Here is a 27951-nt window from a genome sequence, read left to right as displayed (position 1 = left end):
CCCTGGTTGGGCAAAACAAAATGAAATCACCTGTTCTCCCACTTATTATACTCTCAAGGGCCCAGAGATGACTGAAGAAGAATTTCCGTTTCTACAACATCCTTACCAAGAGAAAATATGTTGAAGGCATGATGACAAGGGCAAGAAAGTGGAAAAGCAGAGCAGGCTCCTGCATTTTCATGGATAAGGCTCCTTCTGTAAACCCTGAACTGAGATCCATGGTTTTCTGAGACACAGCGCAGGTTCAAGGAGAAGATCCCACTGGAGTAGACTGGAACACTACAGCAGCAAAAGTTGTACAACTACCTATGGGGGAGCTGGACTTGTAAGAGGAGTGAGGAGGATGGTAGAGGAGGAGAAAATAACCTTATAACTATAACTGAAAATTTAAAAAAAAGCGTGGAGATTGAACGTCCACTGAAGGCAACAGAAAATAGACTTGCACAAATGACAGACACCCTTGTAAGTATGGCTCTTTCTTGTTCAGGACTCCTAAAGCAATCTGAAGGCAATCTCTCAGACCTAGTAAATTTTCCTCAGAATTGAATAAAAGTGTTTACATATTGCCCAAAGTATTTATGGAGAACCCGTATTTCTTGTTACTCATTGCTGACTATCACAGGAAAGAAGCAACAGTTTAAACCACTCACTCACTTCATTAAAAAGGTCTGTAAAACCACTATGAGAACTACAATCAAGTATAATTATGTATTCAGAAAACTTTGTTCTCTGAAAGCACACGTACTTTCTATACAAAATTCTTGGGCCAATATTCTTAATCAACATTGTATTAATTCTTCTCCATGGCAGCCTTTTTAGTGTCATTTTTATAAAATGTTTCCAAAATGTATTCCTTGATTAAAGATCACACATGATTTAATTTTATTGTAACGAGAAAACCAATTTTCCACTTATTTCCTTACCAATTACAGTATCTATTTTGTGCAGTGCCTTGACTCTCCGTAAACTTGTCTCCTACCAATTTTGCCCCAGCTAATAAAGTAAAATAAAAAGAAGAGTATTTGTAATGAATGCACCACCTATTATAACTCATCTTTTGAAAATTTAGTTTGTTACATCATTAAGTGATAAGACTTATCACTTAATAAGGAAAGCCTGACAGTCAGTACATATATGAGATGTAGTAGTCCCCCACCCCTGGCAGCTGCTTTGCACTTAAAAATATACTCAGGGGGTGTATTATACCAAAGGTCAAAACACTTTTTTTGATAGAGTAGGCTGGGGAAAAAAACCCACCACTCTAACTAGACATCCACACTGCCGGTAGGTTTTCCTGGTCAAGCTCCAATACACCTTAGGGCTGGGGAAAGAAAAGTTGGCACCAGCTGACAAATCCCAAGGATGACAAGTGCAGAAATTAAAATCCTAGCTAGGTATCTGCAGAAACAAAAGGGGAAGAAAGAAGCAGCTGACTAGAGTGCTGGAAGATGTAGTTGGTAGCAGATCAATCTGAAGACAAGGCCAGGCAAACCACAATCCCCTCCAAAGGCAGCCCACTCAGGCTCCTCAGACTAGATTAAGTACAGATAAAGAATTCAAAATGAAGAAAATAAGAAGAAAGAACAAAGAAGGACAAATCTCACAACAAATTCTGCAACTGGAATGAAGTAGTTAATCCTGCAATAAAATGGGATCCTCAAACCTAAGCACCAATATGCTACCTAAAATGTAATAAAGCCCCAAGAAAAATTTGCCATGTCTCACTGCTGACTCTTTTCTGTCTTAGGGTATCCCTTGGGTAAGCAAAATGACTTAGTCCAGTCACAAGCCCATCTTTTCTCTGGAGAACTCTCTTTGTAAGGAAATGTTTCTCACAGCTACACTTCCTTTAAGGAAAGATGCTCTCCATGAACCTCACATCCTATACACGCCAGTGAATGTGCCTACAGGAGCAGGTTTCCCTCAGGGCAGCTTTATGAAGCAAGTAATTACTGGTTTGGGGGTCTGCAAAATACCGTTGCTTGAACTTAGCTGCCAGGAAGCCTAGAAAGAAATTCTCTACATATTGCTCTGACAGTTGAGGAGTGAGGTCTGCAAGATAATGAATGATAAGGCAGCTTCAGATGGCTTCCAGATGTTCAGTGATGGTCAGACAAGCTCATTTCCTTAGGCAGACAGTCTCTTATCCGGAAAGGGATGCAGAAAAATGGCAAGGCCAAAATGGAAAGAAAGAATACCTGCTGAACACTAGAGTGAACCATACACAGTTGCAGTAAAATGGCAGATTAAGGATGAGATCACCCAACTAGGAGAAGTAATTTCTGAAGTCAACATTAGCCTATAGAAGAGTCAGCGTATAGATCCACGGGCAGAAGCTTATCAAGCTACCAGAGAATAGACTGCATTACATCATAGATGAGCTCAATGCAGCCCTGACTAACTTGACCTCTTCATTGTTTTTCTCTGAAAATGCTCCAACTTCTTATTTCAAGTTCTGGTTTTTAGAGTGAACAGCCCATTATTGTCTGCAGTGTTCAAATTTCAGCCCCGCCAAGGCTGTATATAATGGCATCATAATTCATAGGTGGTGCTGTCATCATTACTACCTTTCTAGACATACAAAGATGCCTTTGTACAGCCCTCTGGCCTCTTGTGTTATTCAAAACAAAGAATTTTTCATCCCTTGAATTTTTAAATGCCTTCAAGCTCTTAACTTTCTATGCTGTAAGAGTATCCATGATACCAGAAAGAGTTTTTAGTGTTTCTATGAGTTTTAAGAATCTGAGAGAGAACAGGTGACCCTGAACAAGACAGATGAGCAAGTGACCTGGTGAGAGAGAGAGAGGGGACTAGTGTTTAAGTAAGTACTTCAAATATATCATTCCTCTCACAACCCTTCCCACCCCTACTTTTCATGAATATCCCGAGGGTTACAACCCACAGGGTGTGAAACACTGCTGCAGGGCAAGGTGACTATAAGGCACTGAAGAGAAGAGAGGCTGGACCTCACAGCAGAATACATCTGGCACAGAGTCAGGGTCTAAGACGAAGGAGCTTCTCCTGTAGGTCCAATACCAGTTCCTATTGACCAGGGCCCCTGAAGTTGTTCCATGTACAGAGAAACCCCACTGTGTGTGACTGGTCTTGTCATTCTAGAGAGACACAGCAAATCTTGACTTGTGACACTTCTTAATAAAATCAGTGTCCTGCAGCTCCACCCCTGTCAGGCTGATCCCCGTCATGTTCATTGTCATTGTGAAATGCAGATCACAGGCCTGTGCCTCAGGTCTGACCTCAAATGCCAGTTTTGATCAGTCAGAGAGGGAGAGAAGTCCGGCCTTTTAATCCCATCTCCCTCATGCTGATCCACTGTCATTTCCAGAATGTCATTTACTTCTTCAGCTATGCTCTCCCTTTTGGTGAAACCAGGTAGCAACACTTTCTCAGACCTCCCCTCCACAAGATCAGGAACGCTTAATTTAATAGGTTTAATACTCTGATACGTGCAGACAAAAAGCTGTTATAAAGTGCTAAGTAGGATCCTAACATTTCCCCCACACCATGTCACTGTTTCTTCCTCGATGATGGTAATTTCTCTCTTGGTGAACTGTCTGATATTTCTGCCTATTCCAAATCATCTTCCTCTTCTTCCACCCACCTCCTGAAATTTGCCAGATCATTGAGAAATTTTAATCCATCTGCTCTGAAATACACTATCCTCCCTGGTCCAATATCATCCCAGGATTTAATTAACTTGGTGTTTACATCTCCCTCCTTGTCATTCATTATTTGATATATTGAAAAGAACAAGTCCCAAGACAAATTGCTGCATATTTGATACCTCACTCCTTTTAAAACTGTCTGCTTAAGAACTATTTGCTGCTTGCCACCTGTCAGCACTGACTTTTTCTTTTTTTCTTTTTAATACACTGTGCTGTATTCTTATTTAGACAATACTCTGCTAAACTGTCTATAGAAAAAAAACCAAACTGATTCCAGGACGAAACAAATGGCATAGATGCCACTGAATTCCATGATATGAGGATTTAGTTCTGCAGGACTGAAAGGTATATTATCAAGCAGATATCCACTATAGAAGTGGATATATATACCAAGTCTACTTTTTACTATTTATCCTGCTGTGGTACCTAGATTTGCAAGTAAATACACCAGGACATGGGCAGTACACAATGGATGAAATCTCAGTGCTCTAGGTTCTGTGTATCTACCAAACGTCATTTTTTGAAGAGGTCACTCTGTATCCATGAGCGGTGATCAGTAGTTTACGTGTTCCACATACTTTCCGTTTAAGGATTCCCTTAACAATTGTAATTTAAACAAATTGTAAAGTAAAAATCGGACTGACAGGTGAATACTTTCTGGTTGTTCCTTTCTGATATTCTGAAAACTGCATTTATGTTTTTCCTAACGGTCGCATTCATCAACCATTTGCTAAATCGCCACCACATGTTTCTAATGTTACTACTGTTACATCTATTGCGGAAGTGCCCAAAGGTCCCTAATCAAAAGGCACTTTCCCCCCTGGGGTAGGAACTTTATAAAGAGGAAGAATGAATGCCGCAGCTTGGGTGCTGTGCTGGATCCAACCCACTCTCTGCCATACCCTCCTTAGGAGAACTTGGGCAAGTCAGTTTAGCATCGTGTGACAGCATCTACCTGTTAGACATGAATAGTTATATTTCTCAAACAGAGAAGAGCATTTCAGCAAATACTTCATTAAAAGTCTGTGAGGCCCATAGATATATTTTTAACAGTTGTCATTAAACCCCACCAATATATGGATCACAGTCCTTAATGAGCAAATAAAAGGAAAGGAAGGACATCATTACACAAAGGAGTGTTTCTAGAGATTCATTGTTTTACCATTTCCATCTGTCCAACTGATGGCTTTTATCTGCAGACCTGACTGATGCACAGTTTAAAAAAGGGTAAGCGATAGCTTCATATCTCATTGGAGAAGTCTTGCCAAGACAAACTAGTGAAAGAAAGGTTAAAAATGACTGTGGACACAGGCACCAGCCCTGTTATTTCCTTGTTAATTCTATTTCATCAGTTTGGTTAACCTTACATGACAGTGTTCAAATACTTGAGTGCACAGGGTTTTTTTACCAGCCGTGACCCAGTGACAAGAAAACCATACATGATTTAGAAGCAATTCTGATATATTTTTTCTTCTGTGAACAAGTTTTATGGTGCAATGTCCCTTGAACTTTCATCCTCCAAGGAACCTTCAGGGCAGGGAAAAACAGACCCCAGACTCAGCAAAATCAAGACACCCTTTTTGTTTTTAATAGCTGCGAAATATTTCAGTCATGATTCTTCTCCTTGGACATCATAAGAAGGATGGAACAGGGGAACGAGCCAAATTTAATTGGCTCTTAATTGCCAAAACATTTCCACACAGTGCAGATGCTATTCACTGGTGCTAGAATCTGAGCGCAGGGCCAAAGAACTAACAACAAAGTTAATTCAATGAGGGGGGTTCATCTCACCACATATAGCTGGCATAGCCAATGCAGAGATAAATGGATTTCTTAAGCTCCAGTGATGCTTTAGAGTTGCTTGCAGCCAACCTGCTCTATTTTGCTATCAAATGGCTTGAGAGAACCAGCTCAAATTTCAATAACCGCTGTTTGCACCAATCCCTTAAAGTGGATTCCTTAACTGTAGTGCAAATCTGCACCAAGAAAAAGAAAAGCTAACCATCAACGACTACACAGCTAGTTACTGCGATCTAATAACGTGAAGGCAAAATGCATATAGACACACACACAAAAATACATTCAGACAGCAAAGCGCTGCTGCAGATGGGGCAGCGAAAGCTAGAAAAGTTCCCCATCTCAGAAGTGCTGCTTGTGCTGAATCTGAAAGAGGGAAGCAGGGGCTGAGCCCCAGGGGACAGCCCTTCTGCTGCACTTAGAGCTTGGAATTAGATGCTCAAGTGTATACTAATGGCACCACGGGTGAAAGAAGCCTCGGAGACGCCGAACTCGCAGCCTGTTTTCTCCTGGGGACACAGCAATCCGCAAATAAATTAGCAAGACGTTCCTTAAACCCTCCTCCCCAGCGCAAGACAGAAGGAGCTCGAGTTGTCCATCAATACCAGCGCTGCTTGCCTGTCACACAAGAGCAGCGCCCAGAGGCTCTCATTACAATCAGAGCCCTATGCAGCTGAACAAGCTCATTATATTTTGCTCTGCTGATCCCATAAGGCAAACCTGTTCTTTTGAATTAAGGTATCCTCCTGCATGTAATGTGTGGACTGTGCACAAAACAGAAAGCTACATCTGTCTTTTCTTCCTTCCCGCTCTCCTTCCCTCCCTCCCTCCATCCTCCTGCTCAGACCACACAATATTCAGCATCACTGCTCCCTTCCAAGCTATTCAGAAACCAGACTTATCTTAAGAGGTTTTTTCTTTTTCTTCAGTTCTCTAGCAAGCTTGACATATGTGAGCTGAAGCAAAATTTCATGTTGTCTCCTTGAAACAAAACAGGGTCAACAAAGAGGCTGGCACGTAATGATTGTCCTTCACAGAAAGTTTGCTCTTTCTTGATGGTAAGCAGCATAGCCTTTCACTTGGACATAACTGAAATACGTAACCAGTGACTTTTACACTCTTCAGATCAGCTGTGATCCTTCAGGACAGCAGCCCCTGCCCTTCCCACTCAGACACATTGGCACAGCCCATGAATCGCCTACTATATCACCCTAACTAACAGATTTTGGTACTTTCTAGTCTTTCTTGCAGCTTATACTAGAAAATAATGGAAAGCAGGAGCTCGGTTCACAACTCTGCCAGATTTCATCTTATACCAGCTTAAATGAAGTGCCAGGTTCCTAGATTTGAGCAAAGTGAGTGGGATCTCTCCAACACACTTCAAACTCTTACTGATGAAGCAATTAGCTGAAATCCTAGAACTACTTCCATTGAAAACTGCAGTGACAGGAGATACTCTAGGTATGTTATTAAGATCACAGAGTTTCATCTTCACAGTGCCCAAATGCCCAGAACATCAGGTTTATGACTCCTTCACAGGATAACATTACATCTACATGATTTGCCTCATATAAACTGAAAATACATCTGGGGATGAAGCACAAGGAAATGTATGGCCCAGTTCTGCCACCATTTATTTGGCCTTGCTTTGGTAATAACAGTCCCATGTGATGGAGAAATTGTCACCAACCACTTCCATTGCTCTATTTTCCCTAACAACATAAAAAGTATGGCACAAAAAATAAACTACAAATAGCTTTCAAAGTCTTTTGAGAGGGGATGCAAATACCTTTATTTTGGAGAAAACACTGGAAATAAATGCCTGCATTTCAAATATTGTTTAGGAAGCTTCAGCTATCCATGCAAAAAAGAACACTTTAATCTATTTTAAGACCTTCAGAATTGGTTTAGCAAAGGGAAATCAATATAATAAAGAAATTCAATCTTTTATGGTGATTTGTCTAAAAGAGGAAGTAATTGTACCTTAACCATTAGAAATCACCAACAGCAAAGTATCTAAAGAACTGTCTTAAGCCTTAAAGACATGGTATACAGCGAAGGGAATTACAAAGCTATAATATCCTTAGGTAACATCATGATGCACCATGCAGAGGAAAGCAAGACTCTGGTCCTCAGAAGTGCTCAGGCATTTGGCTTTCGTTAGACACTTTTGAGTACTTTTTGAAACCAGAGAGGATGCAGAGAACACTTGCACCAACATCTATAGGTTGTAGTATAGGTTACTGTTTCCATACTGGTCAAGTGGATTTGAGGTAGGAGGATTGACCCTGCTCCCATGTGGTTTTTTGAACTATGCAGCAATTTTTGCCTTACAAGCTCCCAGAGGACTGAGGCAAGTTCCTTGCAGAGTTTGGTTCTAAATGAGTTTCAACCACGCACAAACTTAATTTAAACCTCGTATTACAAAGATACCTTGACAGCAATGGATAAGTCATAAAGCAAAGTGTTACATGAAAGCTATTAGGCTCTAAAGCAAATGATTTTAGTATCTTTTCTTTCTGGTCAGTGCATATAACACAGCTTCTCTCATTGCTTTGGGGGGAGAAAAAATGTCACTACATTCACGACACCAAAGAAAAGCATTGCTAGTCACCTCACTCGACACATGTAATGCCTCACTTTAGGTGCAGATGCTTAGACTGGTAATTTTCTGTCAAATCTGTGACTCACAAAAATCTTCTACTAAAAAACAACAACCAGGAACTCTGAATATTACCCAATTTATCTTCACCATCCAACAACTCAGTACATATCTTCTATTCAAACAGCTTTTGTGTTAGGACTTATCTACTTTACTCTCCAATTCTGCTCATGAACAGCCTCAGCTAGCTGATTAGGCAACACTCAGAAAGGATTTGGCAGCTAATATCATGGGCCGTCGCTGTTCTGCAGCTGCTAACAATGTTTTCCAGCTGCTAGCTGTCTGGCCGTTCAAAAGCACTTGTGATTCTTACAAACCACTTGACGTGGTTGTAGAAGAACTTTCCTTGGGGCTAGGCTTGCCCTGCTGGGCACAATCTCCCAGCATCCAACTCCCGTCCCCATGACTGAGGACAATTAACATCTGGAATAACATACTATAGGATGAGATGGATTTTCTACCACTGCCAGTTTTTAAGACTTGATAGTTGCTTCTGAGCTAAGCTCTAGCATAGATGCCGAGACATCTTCCTTCATGAAATGGGGTTGGCGTATGTGTTTACTTGGCGGTGCTCAACTCAGGGTGGTCCAGTTGGCATCCCACAGCCCAGATCTCCCATCCATTTCTCCGAAGAGACAGGGGATGGCTGTTAGATCAACATGGGCCTCCGCTGCCCCTTTAAGCACCCAGAGCTTAAAGCCCAAATTGTTGCATGAAAAAGAAATGTGAAGTGTCTCGCTCATGTACACTAAAGAGCCTGGCACTCAGAACTGAACCACTCCACCAGTGCCACCCACCAAAATGTTGCTAAAACTGAAATCTAGGCTCATGTCCTGATGAGAAAGAGCCATCCTTGCCCATTTTATGCAAAACTAGACCATCATAACTGTCTCCTTTGGCTTGACTGTTCGTGCTCCCCTCTGCTTTTACACAGAGCATACACTTGCTCTGCTACCCCAGGGGCAGCACTAGCATATGCTGTTTTCTGTGGCATTAAGCAGCATGAAGAGGGACTTGTGGTACAGCTGAGACACTTATCTAACAGTTTACCTGCTTCTTCAAACCTTGTTTGGGGAAGGGCCAGAACAGCAATGAGTGCTGCTAAATTTCTGCCCTCCTTAGAGACCAGTAAATACAGTTTTTGCTTATGTCTTACTTGAAATATAAAGGATGACATGGTAGGCAACTCCTTTTTCCCTCCCAGTTTCTTTCATGTGTTTAGGGGCATAATATTGTCCATTTTCCCCTTTACTGTAGCTGTAAACTTTCTTTTCTCCCTTTTTCACTAACACTTACTAATAAAACACCAACAAAAGATGCTGCCTCCTTTAACAGGTTCTATGAAAAAAACAGCCTCCAGGGTCCCTCACTGAAAGCATGGGGACAAAAATTAAATTGCTAATGTGCAGAGAGGCGTATAGGAGTGAATGAATGATGCTGTTCCCTTTTTCCCAGAGAGTCAAGGATGAAGTCACTACTGTCAACAACCACAACTCTTTAGCACTTGTTTTTCTTTTTCAAGAGCCTGGTGCTTGGATTTCTGTAACTATGGAAATTGTGAAACTATTTTTAAACTAATATAAGCCATTTTTAAAACTATGATAAAACTGGATATGAGGGCAGAAGGGATCATTGTAACTTTCTCTTGCATAATGAATCAAAGAACTTCACTAATAATTTCTGCATCAAACTACTATAACTTCTGTTTGAACTGTTTAAAAAAAATCCTTCAAGACATTCAGTGGCAGATAATTCCCCCCAGTCTCACACTGCTGCTCAGTATTAGGCAGGTATATATCAATTACATCAACAGGCTTTATCAAGAACTATGCTCATGCTTCCAAACTGCAGAATGAAAACGAGCTGTAATGTTTTGTCTTATACCATTCACTTTGAACAAAGCAATGATTTCATCTTCCAAATATTTTGAAAGGTTTAGGCATCTTTTATTTTCAGTCGGCTTTTTCCCCTTCTCAACTGGGAGTATTGCAATATTTTGCATAAAACAGTTCATGACTGCTAATAAGCCACAACTATGCTATGATAAACAGAGCTAAGTCAAACTTGCATTCTAGGCTGCTTGGTACTTAGAAAATATATGCACATGGAGCTTAGATTTTGCATGTACGTTGCTGCACAAATCTCTCAGGGGATACAGGTTTTTCCCCACATCTCTCTACATCTGAAAGATTGGTACTTGTTTCTTCAAAGTTTCCTAGATTTCAGGTCCGAGCCCTGTTGAAGTTAGCAGCAAAATTCCCCTTGACTTTAAGGGGATTGATTCACTCTGTGTTGTCGGTACTTGAACTTGACGTCTTTAGAAACAGAACAAAAGTGTCTTTATTTTGCACTAGAAATTACTGGGGCATTGTACTGATACTCTGAACAAATATAGCCTCTGTCTCGAGGAATTTATGACCCACATTTGAGTTTAATGTGCAGTCCTAAATATTTCAAGATATTGACTTGGTCTTGTTTGATATTATGTGGATGTGTCCACATGAGTCTTTGTAGGATCTGAGCCCAAACTTGTAGTGCACAGTATGAATTACTATCCTCTTTCTTCCCATTTTCATTATGGTTTCAACAAAATCTAGATGCAATACTTGCATTTTTAATGACATGATTACTCCTGTAACATGACTGTTGTTTTTTATAAACAGATAAAAGCCTTTACCCCGTTGCCACTGTTGTTCTTACCACTTGGTAAAAACCCCAAATGACAGGAAAATGCCCTTTACTTATAGTGGAGGTTTTATTGTCATGGAGCTCAACCCTGCACTGGTCTGCAAACTCAACAGGATAACCTGGTAACACTGCAAGTCACATTGAAAAAAGAAAAAGGAATGAAAAATAAGAGACAAAATCCCAAACCACTAAAAACATCTATAAACATTCTTCTCTATAAACAGCTTGAGTTTCTTTTAAATGTCATTACCGATTCCTTAAGCAGGTATCTCTTTTTTTATCAAGTAATCAAAATTCCCTGAGACTCAGGTTTTCTGAGGGCTCAGTGCTGCTGGCAAGATAGTTAGCTTCTAGCCTGCATTTTTAAATAAATCTTGGAGCGCTTCAAAAACAGTAATTTTCAGGCTTAATGTACAATGCAACACAAAGCATTTAAAGTGCTTGTGTGGGCACTTCTGAAAGGCTCCTTCACTTGGCACTTTCCCATCTGATTTCAGCAATATGGGCAGGCCACGTGTTTTTTTCAGTGGAAAACAGGATAGATGTTATTTTAGATGAGAGAGCCAATTGCACACAACTGAAAGGACTGTGGAAGACCTGATTTCTATTTCTGGCCTCGTTCCCAGGAGAATTGTTCCTGGGTGACACTGGTAACTCACATCAGAGTGCCATGCCTCAGTTTCTCCTCTGTAACAAGAGAACATCTTTTGTAAAGCACTTCACAGAAAGCCTTTTACAGAAAATCACTCCATGAAAGTTCTCCACCTCTTTTTAAAATTAAAAATCGCTTTGCCTTTACAATGAAGACTGAATGACATCGCATAGGTCATGATTTTTCCCCTTGTTGAACACCAAGGAAGATGTTGCCTTTGTTTCTAATGCGAACTGAATTGGGTTTCTAGGCCATGATCCTGCTAGCTGCTTGCTCTTACGTGCTTAAATCTAGGATTCAGGGGGAATCTCAGCAGATGCACTGTCTGAGCATCACCACTTCCAGAAGCCACAACTCACTACTTGCTCTAGTTCGACACAAATTATGTTCCTCTAAAAAGAAAAAACGTTCTCAAGACAGTTACAAATAAGATACAAGTTTTATTCCTGGGGTATTATTTATGAAATATTATCTGTTTCTTGGCTTGGATCTTAAGCTGTACTAAACTGGCATGGATCCATTACAGATCCATTATCATTAAAATGAGAAGCAATTGGGAACCAGATGGCACAATGGTTTAGGGCACTAACTTTCTGCAGCCTATCTGTCTAGACTACTCCATGATAAGAATTGAATAATACCATTTGGCTTTGTTTGAGCTGAAACTTTCAGCAGCTTTTCAAAGATGACCTTCAAAAATACGTATTTGAAGATAGATAGATAGATAGATAGATAAATCAGGATCTTGTATTTTCTGGTTTTCTGTGACATGAAAATGACCAGTATTTTTGTGCATACACAAGAAGCCTGCCTTAATTTACTAAGAATATATGACAAAGAAAGGTTTGTAAGTTTATAACTGATGGCAAGTAAATGTACTTGGAATATTCTGTTATTCCATTACACCTGCTAGGTTCTAAGTTCTTCTTTTTTCTCCAAAGTTCAACACTTTGTCACATCATTTAAATAATAAGATAGTGCTCAATTTACATTGTCTCCTTATTTGACTACAAAGAAGTGCTGTTATTCCTCTATCTGCACATTATGAAAACATTTACCAAAATAATTTATTTCCTGCCTGTGGTTAAAAAAAAAAAAAAAAGAAAAAGAAAACTTTGGAAAGGTTTTACAAAGCAAAAGCAAATTACGAGAGAGAGACCTTTTAAGTAAGCCTTATCCTGCAAAAAAGTTTTATTTATTTAATTTGTGCAAAAGAAGGGTAAGTTTTAAAATGATCGCCAACCTCTTGTATGCAGGTGTCATTTCAGATGGTACAGGACTTTCTTGTTTAGCAGAAAATGGTATAGTAAGATAGCAGAGACTGGAAACTGAAGTTAAAGAAATTAATGTTTTCCATACGTGAAGTAATTGTCAATTGAAACAAGCTGATCTAAAGGCTTGTGAATTTTCCAGTTTTTAACATCTCAATTTAAAGACCGGATGTCTTTCTAAATTCATGCTCCAGTTGAACCAGAAGCTTGCTGCAGGGATTATCGGGTAATGCTCTATGGCTTATGTTAAGAAGGGACTCAAATTAGCTGGAACATAACAGCTCCTTCTGTTCTTAAAATCTGTGAATCATCCAAGAACATTTCCACCAAACCCACAGAAGATAAGAATGAAGACTGCAAATATTTCTGAAGGAGAGAAAAAAAAGAAGCAAATAATCCCTCCAAAAGACACACATACGTATTTGAGGATTTCAGCAATATCTTGAAAATATGAAGTACAGCTGAACTGTCAAGTCACTTGCATACAGACAAATTTGCTAAAAAGCTGTAAAGCCAGTAGCATTTCTGGCGCATCCCTCTCAAGCACTGTTTCGTGCAGTGTCAGCCTCTCTCCTGCCTTTTTCACCCACCAACCTAATTTCTCACTCTCGTACTTCTTTTATCACTTCCCTTACTGTTCCGTTCTTTCAGGTTTTTTTTCTTTTGACATTATCAGGCCCAGCTACAAGAGACACTTCTCTCTGGTGTTGCAAGGTAATTGCACATCCTTCTCTTGTGCACACAGCACAGGGGGTCGGGAGCAAAGTGGAGTCAGCAGGAAAAGACCAAAAGACCCTGGTGGGATGGAGTGACCTCGGACCCCACTGCTAGCACCAACCACCCTGTCACATGCTGGACCCTACAGCCCAATTAACGAGCATAATAGTCTCTTCTTCGGGAGCAACCCTCTGTAGCCTGTGTCAGCACTTCAGCAGTTCTTGCATTTCATGAGTGAATCCATGTAGGAACCTTATGGGTGAAGCGGGCAACTAAGGAAAGCATAAGCTTGATACCAACGTGAGGAAAGCTCCTGCAGAAATGTCCTAAGAGTGAAACTCTGAAAAGTTTTTCATGAGATATAGGAGCCCTAACGCTCATTGTCAAAGTAAGGAGTCTTGATAAGACTCATTGCAAGAAGTTTAGTTTGTTGACAGGCCTGATCACGTTGCTGTAACTCACCTCGGTGACTTCAGCACGCTCATGGAGTGAGGGAGAGAAGGAACAAGCTGCAAGTATGTCTGTGATTTGGTTCGCGTGCAGAGGCTCTTCCCAGGCGGGTCTGCTCGGAAGCAGCTGTGCACCCCAACCCACTTGGCTGCCCACAGCTGCAGGTTTATTCTTAGTTTCAGGAATGCAAATCCTCACAGACATAGCGATGGCTTCGTGTCAGCTAGGAGACAGATTTTCTCCTCAAAATATTACTCTCTGTAGATGCTTGGGTTTCCTGATGAGGTAGATTAGGGGTGTCTAGAGACGTCTGATTTCTGAACCATGCATTTCATCCTCTGACAGTCACTTTGGGTATCAAAAAGCTTTGCCTGGGTTAGTCTGGTCTGGCTAGTTCAGTAACCTGTAGCTACGTGCAGTGCAGTACGTTTCATTAAGAAACAATACTGTAGGCATTTATTGAAGAACATAATTCCATATTCCTTCCCCAACAACTATAATTTTTCCAAGACACAGTTCCATTGTCATGTGAGTGAAGGGTAAGATAAAGCTAAGCTTGTTCTGCTCTGCAACCTTGTAAAGAAAAGTGAGAGGACACATACTGCAGGTTAGGCTGACTGCATGGATGCTGTACCGACGTGCTGGCATAGTACTGCATCTCAGCCCACATGCCCTGATGAGAACCAGTGCTCGTGATGCCACACTACTTGTGGACACACAGTGATAAGTCAACAAAGTCAAGGTGATGTGTCGTGTGACTTTACAAGCCTTGATCTTTGTAAACTCAGGCGCCTCTATAATCTCCTCCACGTGCCAGAATAGGTATTTGCTCCTTGGCTAAGCCAAGACCAGCAGAATAAACTCAGGCGTAAAAAGATCCCGCATTTCTCCCTTCATCAACCAGGGGTGCAATGCATGTTTCTTGTTTCTTTGACACATTTACCCCAGCAAATCCAGAACAGTGTGCACGCATAAACTAGAAAACTTCTTCTAGCCATTCCAGTGCACAGACATCTTCTCTGAGAACAAACATGTACCACAATGATACTGCTGCTTCCTGGGAAAGAGTTCAGGTCTTAATATAATAAATGTGCAAGAACATCATTCAGGCCAAAACATCATGGTTTCTATTTCTTTCAAGAATTGATGGATTCTAGTTTGCTCATTTAGCCTTTAATATTTATTACTATGTCTCTGAATATCCTGAGACATCTTCCTATGCAATCTACTTCCTTTGGACGTCTGTCTCTTAAACATGGGCAAACTTGTCCTTTCTACCTACTAAACCCTGCTTAGTCAAGCTATTCAGCTAAGTCATTAATAAAATTTATCTTCTATTTTTAACTTTCCATATTCTTAGGATTTCCTTCAGCATTACAAGCTCCAGCTTATGCCTCATGACAATGTCTCATTAAAATTACCTTACTGCTCAGGTTTTATGTAGTACAACCAGTCATTGCTCAGCTAAAGTCAATGAAGGGACACTGATTTAGAGACCTGTCTGTTCATTGTCTTCATTTCTGTTAACCGACCTTTCAATGAAAATGAGCATAGGGAATAGAAAAAACTGACATGGGAATAAGACAAAATACATTATGAAGATGAACGGGTTTTCTACCTTGCTGAACACAAGTATTTCACTTGAAAGACAACCCCTAGGGAAATTAGGACATGTCAATAGTCTTCAACCAGTTTCTAAATTAACTATAATAAATGATACATTTCTGTAACAAGCAAGCAAATTTGCTTCAATTAATGATGCTATAAACAGAAATCTATTGCTTTTAAGAACATATGCAAACTTCTCTTTCAGGTGCCAAAGTTTGACTGATTTTATATAGTAGATGAATCAGCCAATCTTGCCAAGTAATGTGGCTGAAAACATGTATCATTTTGTCATGCAAGGCCACTATAACTTCAAATAGCAACAGAGCTCCATACTACCAGCTATTTGTTGTATGATCTTCAAAGAGCTGAAGCATCCACTGAACAGAAGACAACAGGCACTTATTCACCCATGAATGTGACAATGTGTAATATTGCTAGTAGACTGTACTTGCCAAGAATGCTAGTAATAAATTGAATGTAGGGAAATGGAAAGTCAGACACCTTAGGTATGATTTATAGAGAAATAAGTCTGTTCTTTGAGGAAGGACAACAAACTAGCTTCTCAAGACCAGTCTGACAGTGTCTGTACCATAAGTGAAAACATCTAAGCCAAGCAAAGCATTCTACTGCCATGGAAGAGTAACTGTTCCAGTGCTCCAAAGGATAAGGAGAAAAGTAATAATTCATGGAAGTCCCAGTAAAACAAGTAGACCAGTCCATCTACATAAGGTGCCTCCCACAGTTTCATATATTGTACTTCCATAGTATTCCAGTAGACCAGTGATAATGGATCATGCAAACAGTAAATTTAGAGGGATAAAATCCTGTCTCCCTTGAAGTCAATGCAAAATTTCACCATTTTCAGAATCAGGATTTCAGCCTTGAGTGCTTTTATTTTCAAGCATTCACAGTGAGGAGATGACTGGTTTTCAGCACTCAGCCCTTCTATCTGTTGTCTGCTCTTAAAAAAAAATCATATTATTGGACTTCAGGAGCTGTATTTAGCACTTAGCTCCACTGGTGTCTTGTGCATTTCAGGAACCTGCTAACAATAATTAAAATAAATAACTTTGCTTATTTCCATCATCATTGCTGGATTGGCTCCAGACATATTTTCTTGCTTCTCACTCTGTCCACCCTGCACTAGCCTTCTTTCATGGCTCACTCTGGCCATGGATTATGCGAGGGCTATTTCTTCTTTTCCCCTTCACTGCCTCTTTTAAAGACTTAGCCGAAAGTGACCGTTTCTTTTAACCAATATAATAACAAGGAGCATTTATTGTTTTGTTCAGGTATGTCACTTGGGAGAAGAGGTTTCATCCAGGATACTCAATACATGCAAGACCTCCTAAACACACAACACTACTCTTTTGGTTTGCTTGTACATCCATCCCTAAAAAGGGCAGAAAAAAAATGTTTTCTAGTGCTTGCAGGCTTCCAGAGGGGAGCCTGTTAAAATCCAAGGGAATCTGTCACCATAAATGATGGAATCCCACAAGAGAAGAGTGGGGATTAGCCTGACAAAACATCTGCCTATGTCAACACAGTGTCAAGTGAAACAAAGCTTCACCAAACACTGATCCAGGCAACTTAACGTCTGCGCTCCACCACCACCTCCCCACTGACAGCTGGGTACGCTTGCAAAGCATGTCTGCTTCTCCCTGAAAGACTGCAAAGCTCAGTGTAAGTGTGGCTCCCTGACAGCTCTGCCTCAGGACTTCACACCAAAAGCATGTACAGTGCTATAAATGCTTCACTCTCCCTCACTCCAAATAGATAAAGATTTTATTTCTCCCAAGAAGACAATCTTACTTACTTGGGATAGCGCCTCTGCTGAAAGATGGGCAGAATCTCTGTATCTTGATTTGAATGTAGAAGCAGTAAATCCCGAAATCTTTCTGTCAGGACAAAGAAAAAAAGAAGAAAAGAAAAAAAAACAAACCCAGACTGTGACTCTGCATTATAAGTTCAGGCCACAAGTAAGCAAGCAGTAATATCAGTGAATTCTCTTCTCCAGCAATATTTACCAGAGGACAAAGCTAAGTGTAGAGGGAATACAATCTATATATTCATACAAAACTGCTGCTAAGACTAGAAATCGCTGTTGCCTGTAAACCCTTTTAATATTTTAAAATGTCATTTTTTTCATCCAATATTGAATTCTAGTAGTGCTTACAAGTTTCTGAGGCCTGCATACAGGTCTTCTGGGTATCATATACAGACAGCCATAAACAGTCCCTGCCTTGAAGAGCTTAGTCTAAACAGAAAGAAGGAGCAACTAAGAATTCACCAGTCACTCAAGGATCACAGTAATCTAAACAAACACAGATTCATTAATTAATCTAAATTAAATTGCAGTATGAGTCCTTGGGTAACTGATTCATTGGTATTTTCAAGGATAGCTGGAAGACTGGATTGCTTTTGTTTACTATTATATATTTAAAAAACTGCATTATAGGATCATCTGCAGTAGGTAAGGTTTTTGTAACTTAGCTTCACCAACCACCAAGTGAAGGTGTGGTTGTGGTTTGTGTGATGCCTTTTTCTTGAGGTGGTTAGATGGAATATGTAAGTGGGATCTGTAGGAGCTTCTATAAGTATCAATTTCTCAGCTCTGGAACATGGGAACCTCCTCAAAATTCACTGGATACACAGATTCAGGGATAGAAAGGAATTTCCCATCCCGGTCAAATCCCCTTAGCACACCCCGTAGCTCTCCATCGCATGGGACATGCTTTGTTTCCTTCTTTCTTTCCATCACCTGCAACTTTTATCTAACCAGTCCTCCAGTGGCACAGAAACCTAGGACACTGATGATGCCCTTCCCACCTTCGCATCTCCTACTCTTCCTGCAATACCTTAAACTGTGGCTTGAAGTCTTCAGCTGCGGGTTTTACCCTTCATTTCCTAAACCACAGTTTGTAGCCTGTGTTGTGTGTAACAGCTGTACTATGCGTTTCTCTACACTAGCTATCTCTTCCATGTAAGTTTTTCATTCTGGGAACTGAACCTGAGGATAAGGGTAGTCCTTCCTCCCCTTATATCCCTATGTATCTCAAAATATCCTCTAACACCAGGTTTACAGATAAGGAAATCAAGGGACAGAAAATCAGTGGACAAAAAATCTGAATCTCCCAGCTCCAAAAAGGAACCATAGCAGCTTTCTTACTTCTTACAGGTTAGTATATGATGGCTTTCTTCACATTCAGCTTTATGTACTGTTATGTCATCGTAATTAAGCTTCATTAATTTGTATACAATTCTGCTATGTAGCCTCTAAAATGGAAAAAAAACACCCCAAACTCATACTTCACAGAGTTATAACACTTTGAAGAAAGCATAATAAATTCAGAAGAAAAACTCGCTTGTTAAGGGCTCAGTTTTAAAGGTCAATTGTCTCAGATGGTCTGATCTAGTCATTCATCACCTGGCTAAGACGCCTTGCAAACATCTTGGAGAAGATACCAGGATCTGCCAGTGAAGAAACAAGGGCTGATACTTAGTATCTTCATTCCTTTACTTCTACACCTCTTCAGGTTCAACTTTGAAAGAAATAACCACTTGTACCTCCAAAATTCTTACCACATCTTCAAAATGTAACTTAGCTTTCCCTGTACCTCGCTAGGACAGAGACTGGACGTGGCCAACAACAATAAATGCAATGCTGTAAAGATGGAAGTGAAACTCAAGGACCATCCTTCAGGGAACAGCCTGCTCACTGTCCTGACAAAAAGCCTGCCATTACAGCTACTTCTTCACCTCTTCTTGAATTTTTAGGAAGATGCAGAGATTTCCTTTTTCCTCAGTCCTCTGGTACATAACAATATACTGTACACGGGCATGCCCTGTCATCCTTAAAGATGATATGCTATGATCTTCAAAAGCCACTGGATGAGAACTGAAAGGCTTCAGGAAGCTTCCACTGGTGCAAAATATCCAACTGTGTATGTTTCAGAGCAAGCACATTAACCTCCACCCCTACCTCAGGAATCTCCCAATGCAACTGAAGCTACCAGTGTATTTCTAGGAACCCTTTATAAAAAGGCTTCCTAGGAACAACAGACTTTGTGTGTGCCTGTTGGAAGAATGAGATGAAGTTTTCAATGGCAAACACCAAACGATAGTACTTCCTTCCATGACTTGAGGGTTTTGACCTCCAGAACATGGTGCGAGTCACCACGATGAAGGATTTGTCTTTGGGGCGGTCTGATTTATTTATTTTTTAGGGCTTATAACCAGGTGCGACAGCAATGCAAAGCACTGGGAGACGTGGTCTTCTTCAGTTCAATACTGCACAACACCACATTACATGTGAGTGAGCAAGGCTGGTCTGGCAGACCTTGCAAAGGGCCTGTAACTCTCTGGGAGAGACAAAACACATCTTGGCGAAGGCGCAGATATGTCCCGCTCCGTTGTTCTGCCCGAGACGGACAGCACCCAGGCAGGCAGCCATATTCCATCTCTATCCCCTACTCCGTGACTCTTTTTTCTTGTGCTGCTGCCCTTTCCCATTGATCCAGGCCACCTGGCTGCACTCCAGGACTCAGTTCAACAAGCCGCGATCTTGAAAATATTTTGAATAGTAATGTGACAGGGCTGGCCAGTACTGGAGTGAAAGCAGCCAAGTTATGGCATCTGAAATTGGCCTAAACAGCTTCCCTACTGGATCTTGTTTTAGTTAAAGTTAACTTTTGGTTTTTTTCCCCCCACCATGGCAAATTTCCCAGGCAGATGGATTTTCTTTTCACCATATGACTTTACTCATTTTTCCATGGCAACACTTACGCTATATGGTAGCGTTCCACCTCATCTCAAATACGTACTACAACTTCCTCCAGCACATGTAGCCTCCATGTCCTATAAATCCTCTTAAGAGAAACGGGACACTGAACAGAAGCTTTTTGGATTAACTTGTCCCATAGGACCATTATGTACATGCTTCACCCTCCAGGTCTATGATATTCTGAAATTACACGTGTGTGTACAGTACAAAAGTCACACTGGTGCAAATGACATTATTGCCTCTACGGACTATCCAGCAAGGTGATGAGAGAGGTGGCGAGAGCTTTGGCAGCTACTGACAGAACACAGGTACTTTTGGTACTCTTAACAAAAGTGAATAGCAGAAGCCTAACGCTTGACAAGAGAAGGCTTTTCAATTTGCAAGAAAAAAACCACAGTGATTCCTGCCAAGGGGGGGAATTTTTTTCAAAACCCTAAGATTTTCTTCTAATCCATGCCACAACAACAAATGAAAGATTTGAGAACTGATTAAACTAGTAACTAGAGCATTTTTACATTATTTTGATTTGCAATTACTAGGTGATCAATAGAACCAAACCAAGTCACAGACAATCTTACCATTACTTGGATCATTTTAGAGAGACAACTCCCAAAATTGAATCTTTTCCATCGCTTCCTACAGTTTAGTACCCAAAATGTGATGCTTTTGTCTACATGTTGGTCTGGTTTGTTAACAAAACATGAATAACACTTGCTTAACCAAGTTCTAAAAGGCTTACTTCTGAAAATCTGCAATTATCTTCTCTGTCCCTCATTCTATCCATGCAATTTGCATTAGTTTAAGTCTGTACTAGCTAGTCTCCTAATGATTTTTTACATCGTTCTGAGACCAATTATGCCATTGATTGTTTTGTCGCTCTGCTGAGCGTGACACTGCAGACATCATCTCACTGATTCTCCCATAAGTATGTCGACAGGACAAAGTTCTCACAGACATCAAGAACAGTTGCACAGTCACACCTTATGCTCAAACTTCTCTTTTCAACGCGCTGAGTGTCTCCACTTCCTCCTGGCTTTCATTTTGAGCATACAGTTCGTTCCAAATCCTTGATCACTGAGAAGTCCTAAGTTAAATTTAGGCAGTCTCACTGGGATCATATATGTTTAGCTAAATGTGTAGCACAGTTACCTGTGATGACTAAGGGCTGGATGTAGTAACACAATCTTATACCCTGTCCTCCTAAATCAGGAAGATTGTAGACTATAAAGGAGAAAAGAAAGTTTGCCATTGAAAGCTTTAGAGATTTAATCTGTCCTCTTACATATATCTCTCCCTGTCTCTCATCTAATACTTCTTCCCTCTTTTCTGCTCTTTGTTCCTCCTTCCCCCTCCCAGCTCAACATATTCCCAAGTCAGCTGCTGGAATCTCAGTATAAACGCCCACTAACGTCTTTGTAATACCTGTAATGACAAACCAGTTACCAATTTACAAGGACAGAAGGATGCATTTCAAGGGAAATTTTCCCTTTGAAATATTTAGATGCATGTCATTGTTGATCTCAAGCAGAATGGGGTTCTGCTCGCCATGGTGAGTAAATGGTAATGCCAGAAAAAAGTATGCAAGAATGGACGTATGGTCTGCAGCCCATTCAAACTGCTTACACAGTCAAGTTTCCTTTTTTCCAGGTTACGCTATTAGAGAGGTGGAAAGAGACACAAAGGGAAGTTTTATGATAATATTTTAATATCTGGGGCTCTGAAAGCAAAGAAAAATAATTTGTATAGAAGGTCCCTGTGAACTAAAAACCATTATTATTCACATTCTGTAGACAGACACTATGGCACAGGGAGCACTGGCCTTGTTTTCTGAAGCTGTCACATCCCTGAAGCTCTCACTGCTTTAGCACTTTGAAGATGATGCCAAAAGTCAAACACTGCAGTTCTGTCAGGTTTGACTTTAAAAGTCAGGTCTTGTGGCTCTTCTTTCCTTGCTCCTTCTTGTTACAAAATATTTTACATAAAATAACAGCAAAGTCAATCCGCTGAATTCCAAGGGTCTTGAAAAATCAAATTCCTGCTCTTTCAGACTTTGATGGGTCTGTACCTATAAGGCCACAGCAGTATATAACTGAAGTCTGAGATATTACTGTTTTGTTTATCCAAACCACCTTTTAAATAGCAGCTTCAGACCACACTGAACCTCTAATAAAAACAGGTTTAATTGCATGCAATTGACTCAAGAACACTGTAAAACTGATGGTAATTGGTTTTTATGGAATAAAGATTTTTTATATCAGTTTTATGGAATATTTTTAAAATCAAAGTTCATAAGAATGAACAGATATGGGACTAAAAAGCAACCAGAGAATAGGAGAACAGAATAGTGTCATCAGTTATAAAATACAGAATATTGTGGTCCAGAAGCCTAGCTGTTTACCAAAAGGTCTATCCATAGTGACACTCTCATGCATTTCGATATTTTGCAGTCATGTTTCTGTAAGTACCTGTAGCACTTCTGCATTCATTGAGACACAGATCTCAGTTCCATCTTTCACCACATGGACACTTGCAAGCCCTGCAATTTCAAACTAAAAAAACCTGCCTAGTTTTATGCAAAATACAGAGTGGTCTGGAGCACCTTCTGTGTCATGAATAGCTCCTCAGCACCTTGCAATCATTTAAAAAAAAAAAAAAATTAAGTCAGCTTTCTTAAGACTGCCAACTTCATCTAAAAGGATTTGAGACCCACTAATCTGACTTGTTTTCAAGCTTTGTAAATTTGGAAATGCTGTCATAAGTAGTTCCTCAGTGCCTTGTAAAAAGAAAAAGCATTTAGGAAGAAGACTTTGCCAGTTAAGGGCTATAAAACTATGATGAGCAACAAGATGGCATAGAACTGAAATGTCCAATATTTTAGTTTGACCTGTGGCTCATTAATGGCCAAAGTTTCTGAAGTTAAGGAAGTGTCACTTCTCTTCTCTTGAAGAGTCAGTGCTACAAATATCCTCCATCATATTAAAAGAGGAGTAAAGAAAACAATGATGAGGTAATGTTGATGAGCTAAAGGTTCCAAAATGATTACATCATAAGCCTTGGAATTCCCCTGAAACATACATTTTGTGGATACAAAGAGACAAGTTTTTTGACCAGCTTTAAGCTCCATGATTCTCAGTCCATTAAGCCTCACAGAGTTTAATGATCCTGTTTTTTTACTACCATTTCCTTCCCTCCAGATCAGTCATCTGAAAGAATAATTAGAATGCACCATTTACAGAGATACTAAAAAAAAAAAAATTAAAATATAGCAAAACCCCAGAAAGTTAAAAATTTTATTTAAAAAACTGCTGTTTAAATTTATTTAAGGGAAATAGAGAAGCTTTTACAGAAAGGCAACTGGTCTCTTCATTTTCTAAGCTAGGTGAGTAAACAGCGATCGTCCTTCTGTTCAACATTTTCTTTTGCAGGATTTTAGTTTATTTAAGGAGAGGGGACAAAATAAGGAAATCAACTAATCATTACACAGGTCAGCAGTGAACATTCCAGTCACTCTGGACCTGCAGAATAGCCCTCCTTTCTTTGAAGAAAGTCTCTGTACACCCTGCTTTCCCTCCTAACCTGCATTTGCTTCCTAAAAAGTAGTCGGCTCTTTCTTATTCTCTAGCTATGTGCTTACCAGCTGGAAATCATTCTCCCTCCCTGATTCTGGCATCAGCACATCCTTTCCCTGCTGGAACTCTAGGTGCTTTCCTACGCCTTTAAAATACCCCACCTACTATGTCAAAATTAGCTTGGACAGATTTATTTCTATCTAGACCTCCCTCATTTACACTAGAATCACACATACTGCATCATTTCTGTGTGTATACTCATATATCAGCCAATGAATAAACAGAGTAAAAGGCAGTTCTTGTCCAAGGAACCTTAAAAGGTTGGAAGATGAATGATGGGAAAGAAAAAGCATCACTTGCTTAGTTTCAAAACAGGGAAGAGAGATGCTGAGGACCATATTTAGACTGCATTTTGTATGTCTAACTTGACAAGAGAGCAGTGAGTGACCCAGAGTGCCTATTAGCTACACTGCCAGACTCGGGTTCCCCAGCCAGCCAGTGAAGAGAAGTGGACACAACACCAAAGTTAAGCGGCCTTGATGCTCAATACTGAGTCAGAAATTCTTCTGTAGGTTATACAGCAACTCCCTGACAGAGCTGGAGATTAGCTACACTGCTGGAGTTCAAAATCAACATCTTAATCAAGAAACTTTTTTTCTCAGAGGTACTTACTATGCTTGAAGACTATTTCAGTCATGACAGCGGAGTGCATTCCACAACTCAACACTAACACAGTGCAACAGTAAAACAGGCTTTAGAAACAACACAAAACAGTAAATTTAACTTTAAAAAATATCTTTACAAATACATGTTCTGAAGCGAATGTTATTTATGCAAATTTTTTTAGCGCTGAGCTCTACAGTAGCTCCCTTTGGCCATGAAGGGCCATACTTTGCTGTTAGAACTTCCCACGAGCCAATGCAGGGAGGCTCAGCTACCATTTTATTCACTAGTGGTGCACTTTCCTCTTTTAAAACATGCCAGAAGAAATGATGAGGCATCAGTATATCCCTGTTTGGCTTTAAGCTAAAGTTGTGACACTTGATCTAAAAAATCCTTACATTCACAAAGAAAAGACTCAAATTATGCAAAGGGGGGATTCAACTGGTTCTCTCTTTGTAACTTGTAATCTGATACAGAAACTAGAGAAAGCCCAAGCTTTCAAAAGTTTCAAGGGATTTTAACACTGAAATGGAGCTACCATCCAGCTGTGCAATTACTGCAATACTATCCAGCACTGCAAAGCTGCCTCTGAAAAGCTGAGCAAAAGCACAATTTGTCAGGCTGTACAGATTCACACCAAGGGCCCCCCTACCCTAGTATCTTGCTTCACATGCAGACACCTAAGGAAGAATCAGCGCGGGGCAAGACCCTCCTGCTGTCACCTTCCCAGCCTCCAGCTTTTTCTATCTCAGCGGATATCCTGAGCCTATGGTGGTTTGTCTATTGTCTCCAATGCCTTGACTTCTCTTTAAAGTACTTGCCCAGTCCCCCATGTAAGCCTCCTAATCTATCCCACATCCTCTGACAAGGAGTTCCATGTGTCTCTCACCTACTACATGAAGATCGATCATCTTATGTTTGCTCTGAAATGGTGTCTTACTGACTGTATTTGATAGCCAAAAGTTCTGATACTGGCAGAAACCGTGAATAGTCAGGCCCTACCCACTCACTCTTCCAGTGTTATGCATGATTTTGTAGACCACTGCTATATTCCCCCACATTATCTCTTTTACAGGTTTTAAAGAGTCCCTGCATGCTCAGTTGTCCTGTGTTTGGAAGCCTTTCCATGCTTTTGATCATCTTTGTCATTCCCTCCCAAATCTTGTCCAGTGTCCTGTCTGAGAGATGAGGACCAGACCTGCACACGGGATTAAAGTCCTGGGAGCACCACAGAAATACCCAGCTGCACAATGGTCTCTGCTTTATTCTCTACTCTTCTCCTAATAATTTTTCTCTTTATTGCTGCTGAGCGCTGAGGTGATGTCTTCATGGAAAAAATTATCATGACTCCAAAGTGTTATTCTTGGGCTGTCATGGTCATATCATCTCCAGCCATGTGTATTAGTTTGTCACCAAATATATCAAACACCAGTATGTACCCACATGCACATATGCACTAGTATTTTTAGCCAGGTCTATAAATAGGTTTGCAAGTGTAATATATTTTATGCATTTGAACAAGCTACAAGAACTTTTCATTAAATGTATTAAATGGCAGTCACAAAATAATGAAATTAATCCCATCCAAGGCTAAAATTTTGTATCAAAACAAAACCACCACCAGTCACTGGGAACTCATTCTTGGGCTCTTGTCTATTCATATTTGGTCTCAGCTTAGACTGTAAGCATGGGACCACTTCACCCTCTTACTAATACAGACACAGCTTCATTATTAAAGTCAAATATGCAAATAAGTTACTGTATAATAATTTCAGAGAATCACAGAACAGTTAAGGGTAGAAGGGATCTCTGGAGATTGTCTGGTCCAATCTCCCTGCTCTGAGCAGGGTCAGCGAGAGCAGGGTGCTCACAGCCATTTTCAGTTGGGTTTTGAATATCTCCAAGGACGGAGACTCTACAACCTCTCTGAGCAACCTGTTTCCGTGCCTGACCACCCTCACAGTGGAAAAGTTTCTTCTTACATTTAAAAGGAATTTCCTGTATTTCAGTTTGTGCCCTTTGCCTCTTGTTCTGTCACTGGGTGCCACTGAGAAGAGCCTGGCTCCATCTGCTTTACTTCCTCCCAAGTAAAAGTAGGTAAGACGAAAGATTTTGGAGGGAACAATTACATGCCATGAGACCTAGATTCAAGATAATGAACCTTTCTCTGTGCAACGTAAGGGGTAATGTAAGGCTGATAAAATTATGTTTTATCTTTGGCCACTGTTGTTGAGGTGGGTGATGCACAAAATGCTTTGCGTACCCAAAACACACAACAGGCCGGTCTTGTACAAAGCACTTCTCCTCTGTTACAACAGAACAAGAGAGAAGCACTAGCAGATTTTGGTCTAGCAAAAGATGCCCTATAGACACATCACTGCTAAGTACATCCCAGTCCTTTATGTCAGCTCCTTTCCTAAAAGTCATCCTAAATTTCACTAACTGATATAATGAGCGGGTGTGCTTATGGGAAGAAAAAATATTAGTATCAGTATTTTGTGCTGTTTCTGTTGATCACCACCTTTGGATAAAACTGCAAAACCACACCTATTTGAGAAAAGGGACACAGCAGGTTAGAAGGCAACTGTCCCCATGGTGATAAACACAGTCAAGACACTGCCTTGCCATAGGCTTCATACATGCTGGGCAAGTTAGATAATGGATTCTCTTAGTTGGGGCACGGATGGGAGAGGAAGGGAAAATGCTAAAGAAAAAAAGAGTTTGCAAAACAGAACAGGAGTTTCCTTGTTAATGCACACTCGCTCCCTGCCTTGTAATATAAGGTAGTAGTGAGACTGCCCAGTCCTCTTGCCTCCAGCTGCAGGTGTGAATGATGTTGCTCATCACTGAGGCTTAACTGATGTTAGTAAGGTCATTAAGCATAACTTTTACTTCCTCACAGCTAAGTTGTGTGAATACATACATTGAAGAAGGTGCTAAGTTATTCTCAGGGTCTGTGCTGAGGGCCAGACAGAAAGCTGAAATATGCTGAATACTTAAGAGACAGCTCTGATAGAGACCCTGTGGGGGAAACGCCTGTCCAGCCAACCACTTAGCTAAACTAAAATGTTAGAAATAACAGTAACAAGACTCCAAATAAGAAACAAAAGGGACTCCATTTATATATAAAACTAATTTCTCCTGTGTTTTCAGCTGTCTGTGTCTTTCAGAGAACACATACAAGTTCTTCTCTAAAAGCACTCCTAGCACTCGTTGCACTGAAGCATAACACAGGATAAAGTGATCAGAGCTCAGCCAGATCCTGTTTTCTATATAAATTTTGCTAGGCAACTGGGGATGATCCACTGGGAAGAAATGCACATTTTTTCCAAGGATCTAATCACATCCGAGGCTCCATTTCTTATAACATCTCTCAAAGGGCAATATCAAAACCTTAGCAGGAAATAA

At 40.4% G+C, this 27951-nt stretch overlaps 1 protein-coding gene across 5 annotated transcripts in view; it reads right to left on the bottom strand.

Moving 5' to 3' along the window:
- Window positions 1-27951, bottom strand: part of NOX4 (NADPH oxidase 4) — a 120730-nt gene that overhangs the window by 33268 nt on the left and 59511 nt on the right. For all 5 annotated transcript variants that reach the window (XM_075050119.1, XM_075050117.1, XM_075050118.1 and 2 more), the window contains one exon: window positions 17345-17426. In XM_075050119.1, the coding sequence (XP_074906220.1) occupies window positions 17345-17426 (82 nt within the window). The remainder of the gene's footprint in view (window positions 1-17344; window positions 17427-27951) is intronic.

The sequence above is a fragment of the Buteo buteo genome, chromosome 18 (assembly GCF_964188355.1).
Source record: "Buteo buteo chromosome 18, bButBut1.hap1.1, whole genome shotgun sequence".
NCBI classification, from domain to species: Eukaryota; Metazoa; Chordata; class Aves; order Accipitriformes; family Accipitridae; genus Buteo; species Buteo buteo.
Note: the sequence above shows the minus strand (reverse complement) of the source record. Positions and strands in the feature narration are given on the sequence as shown.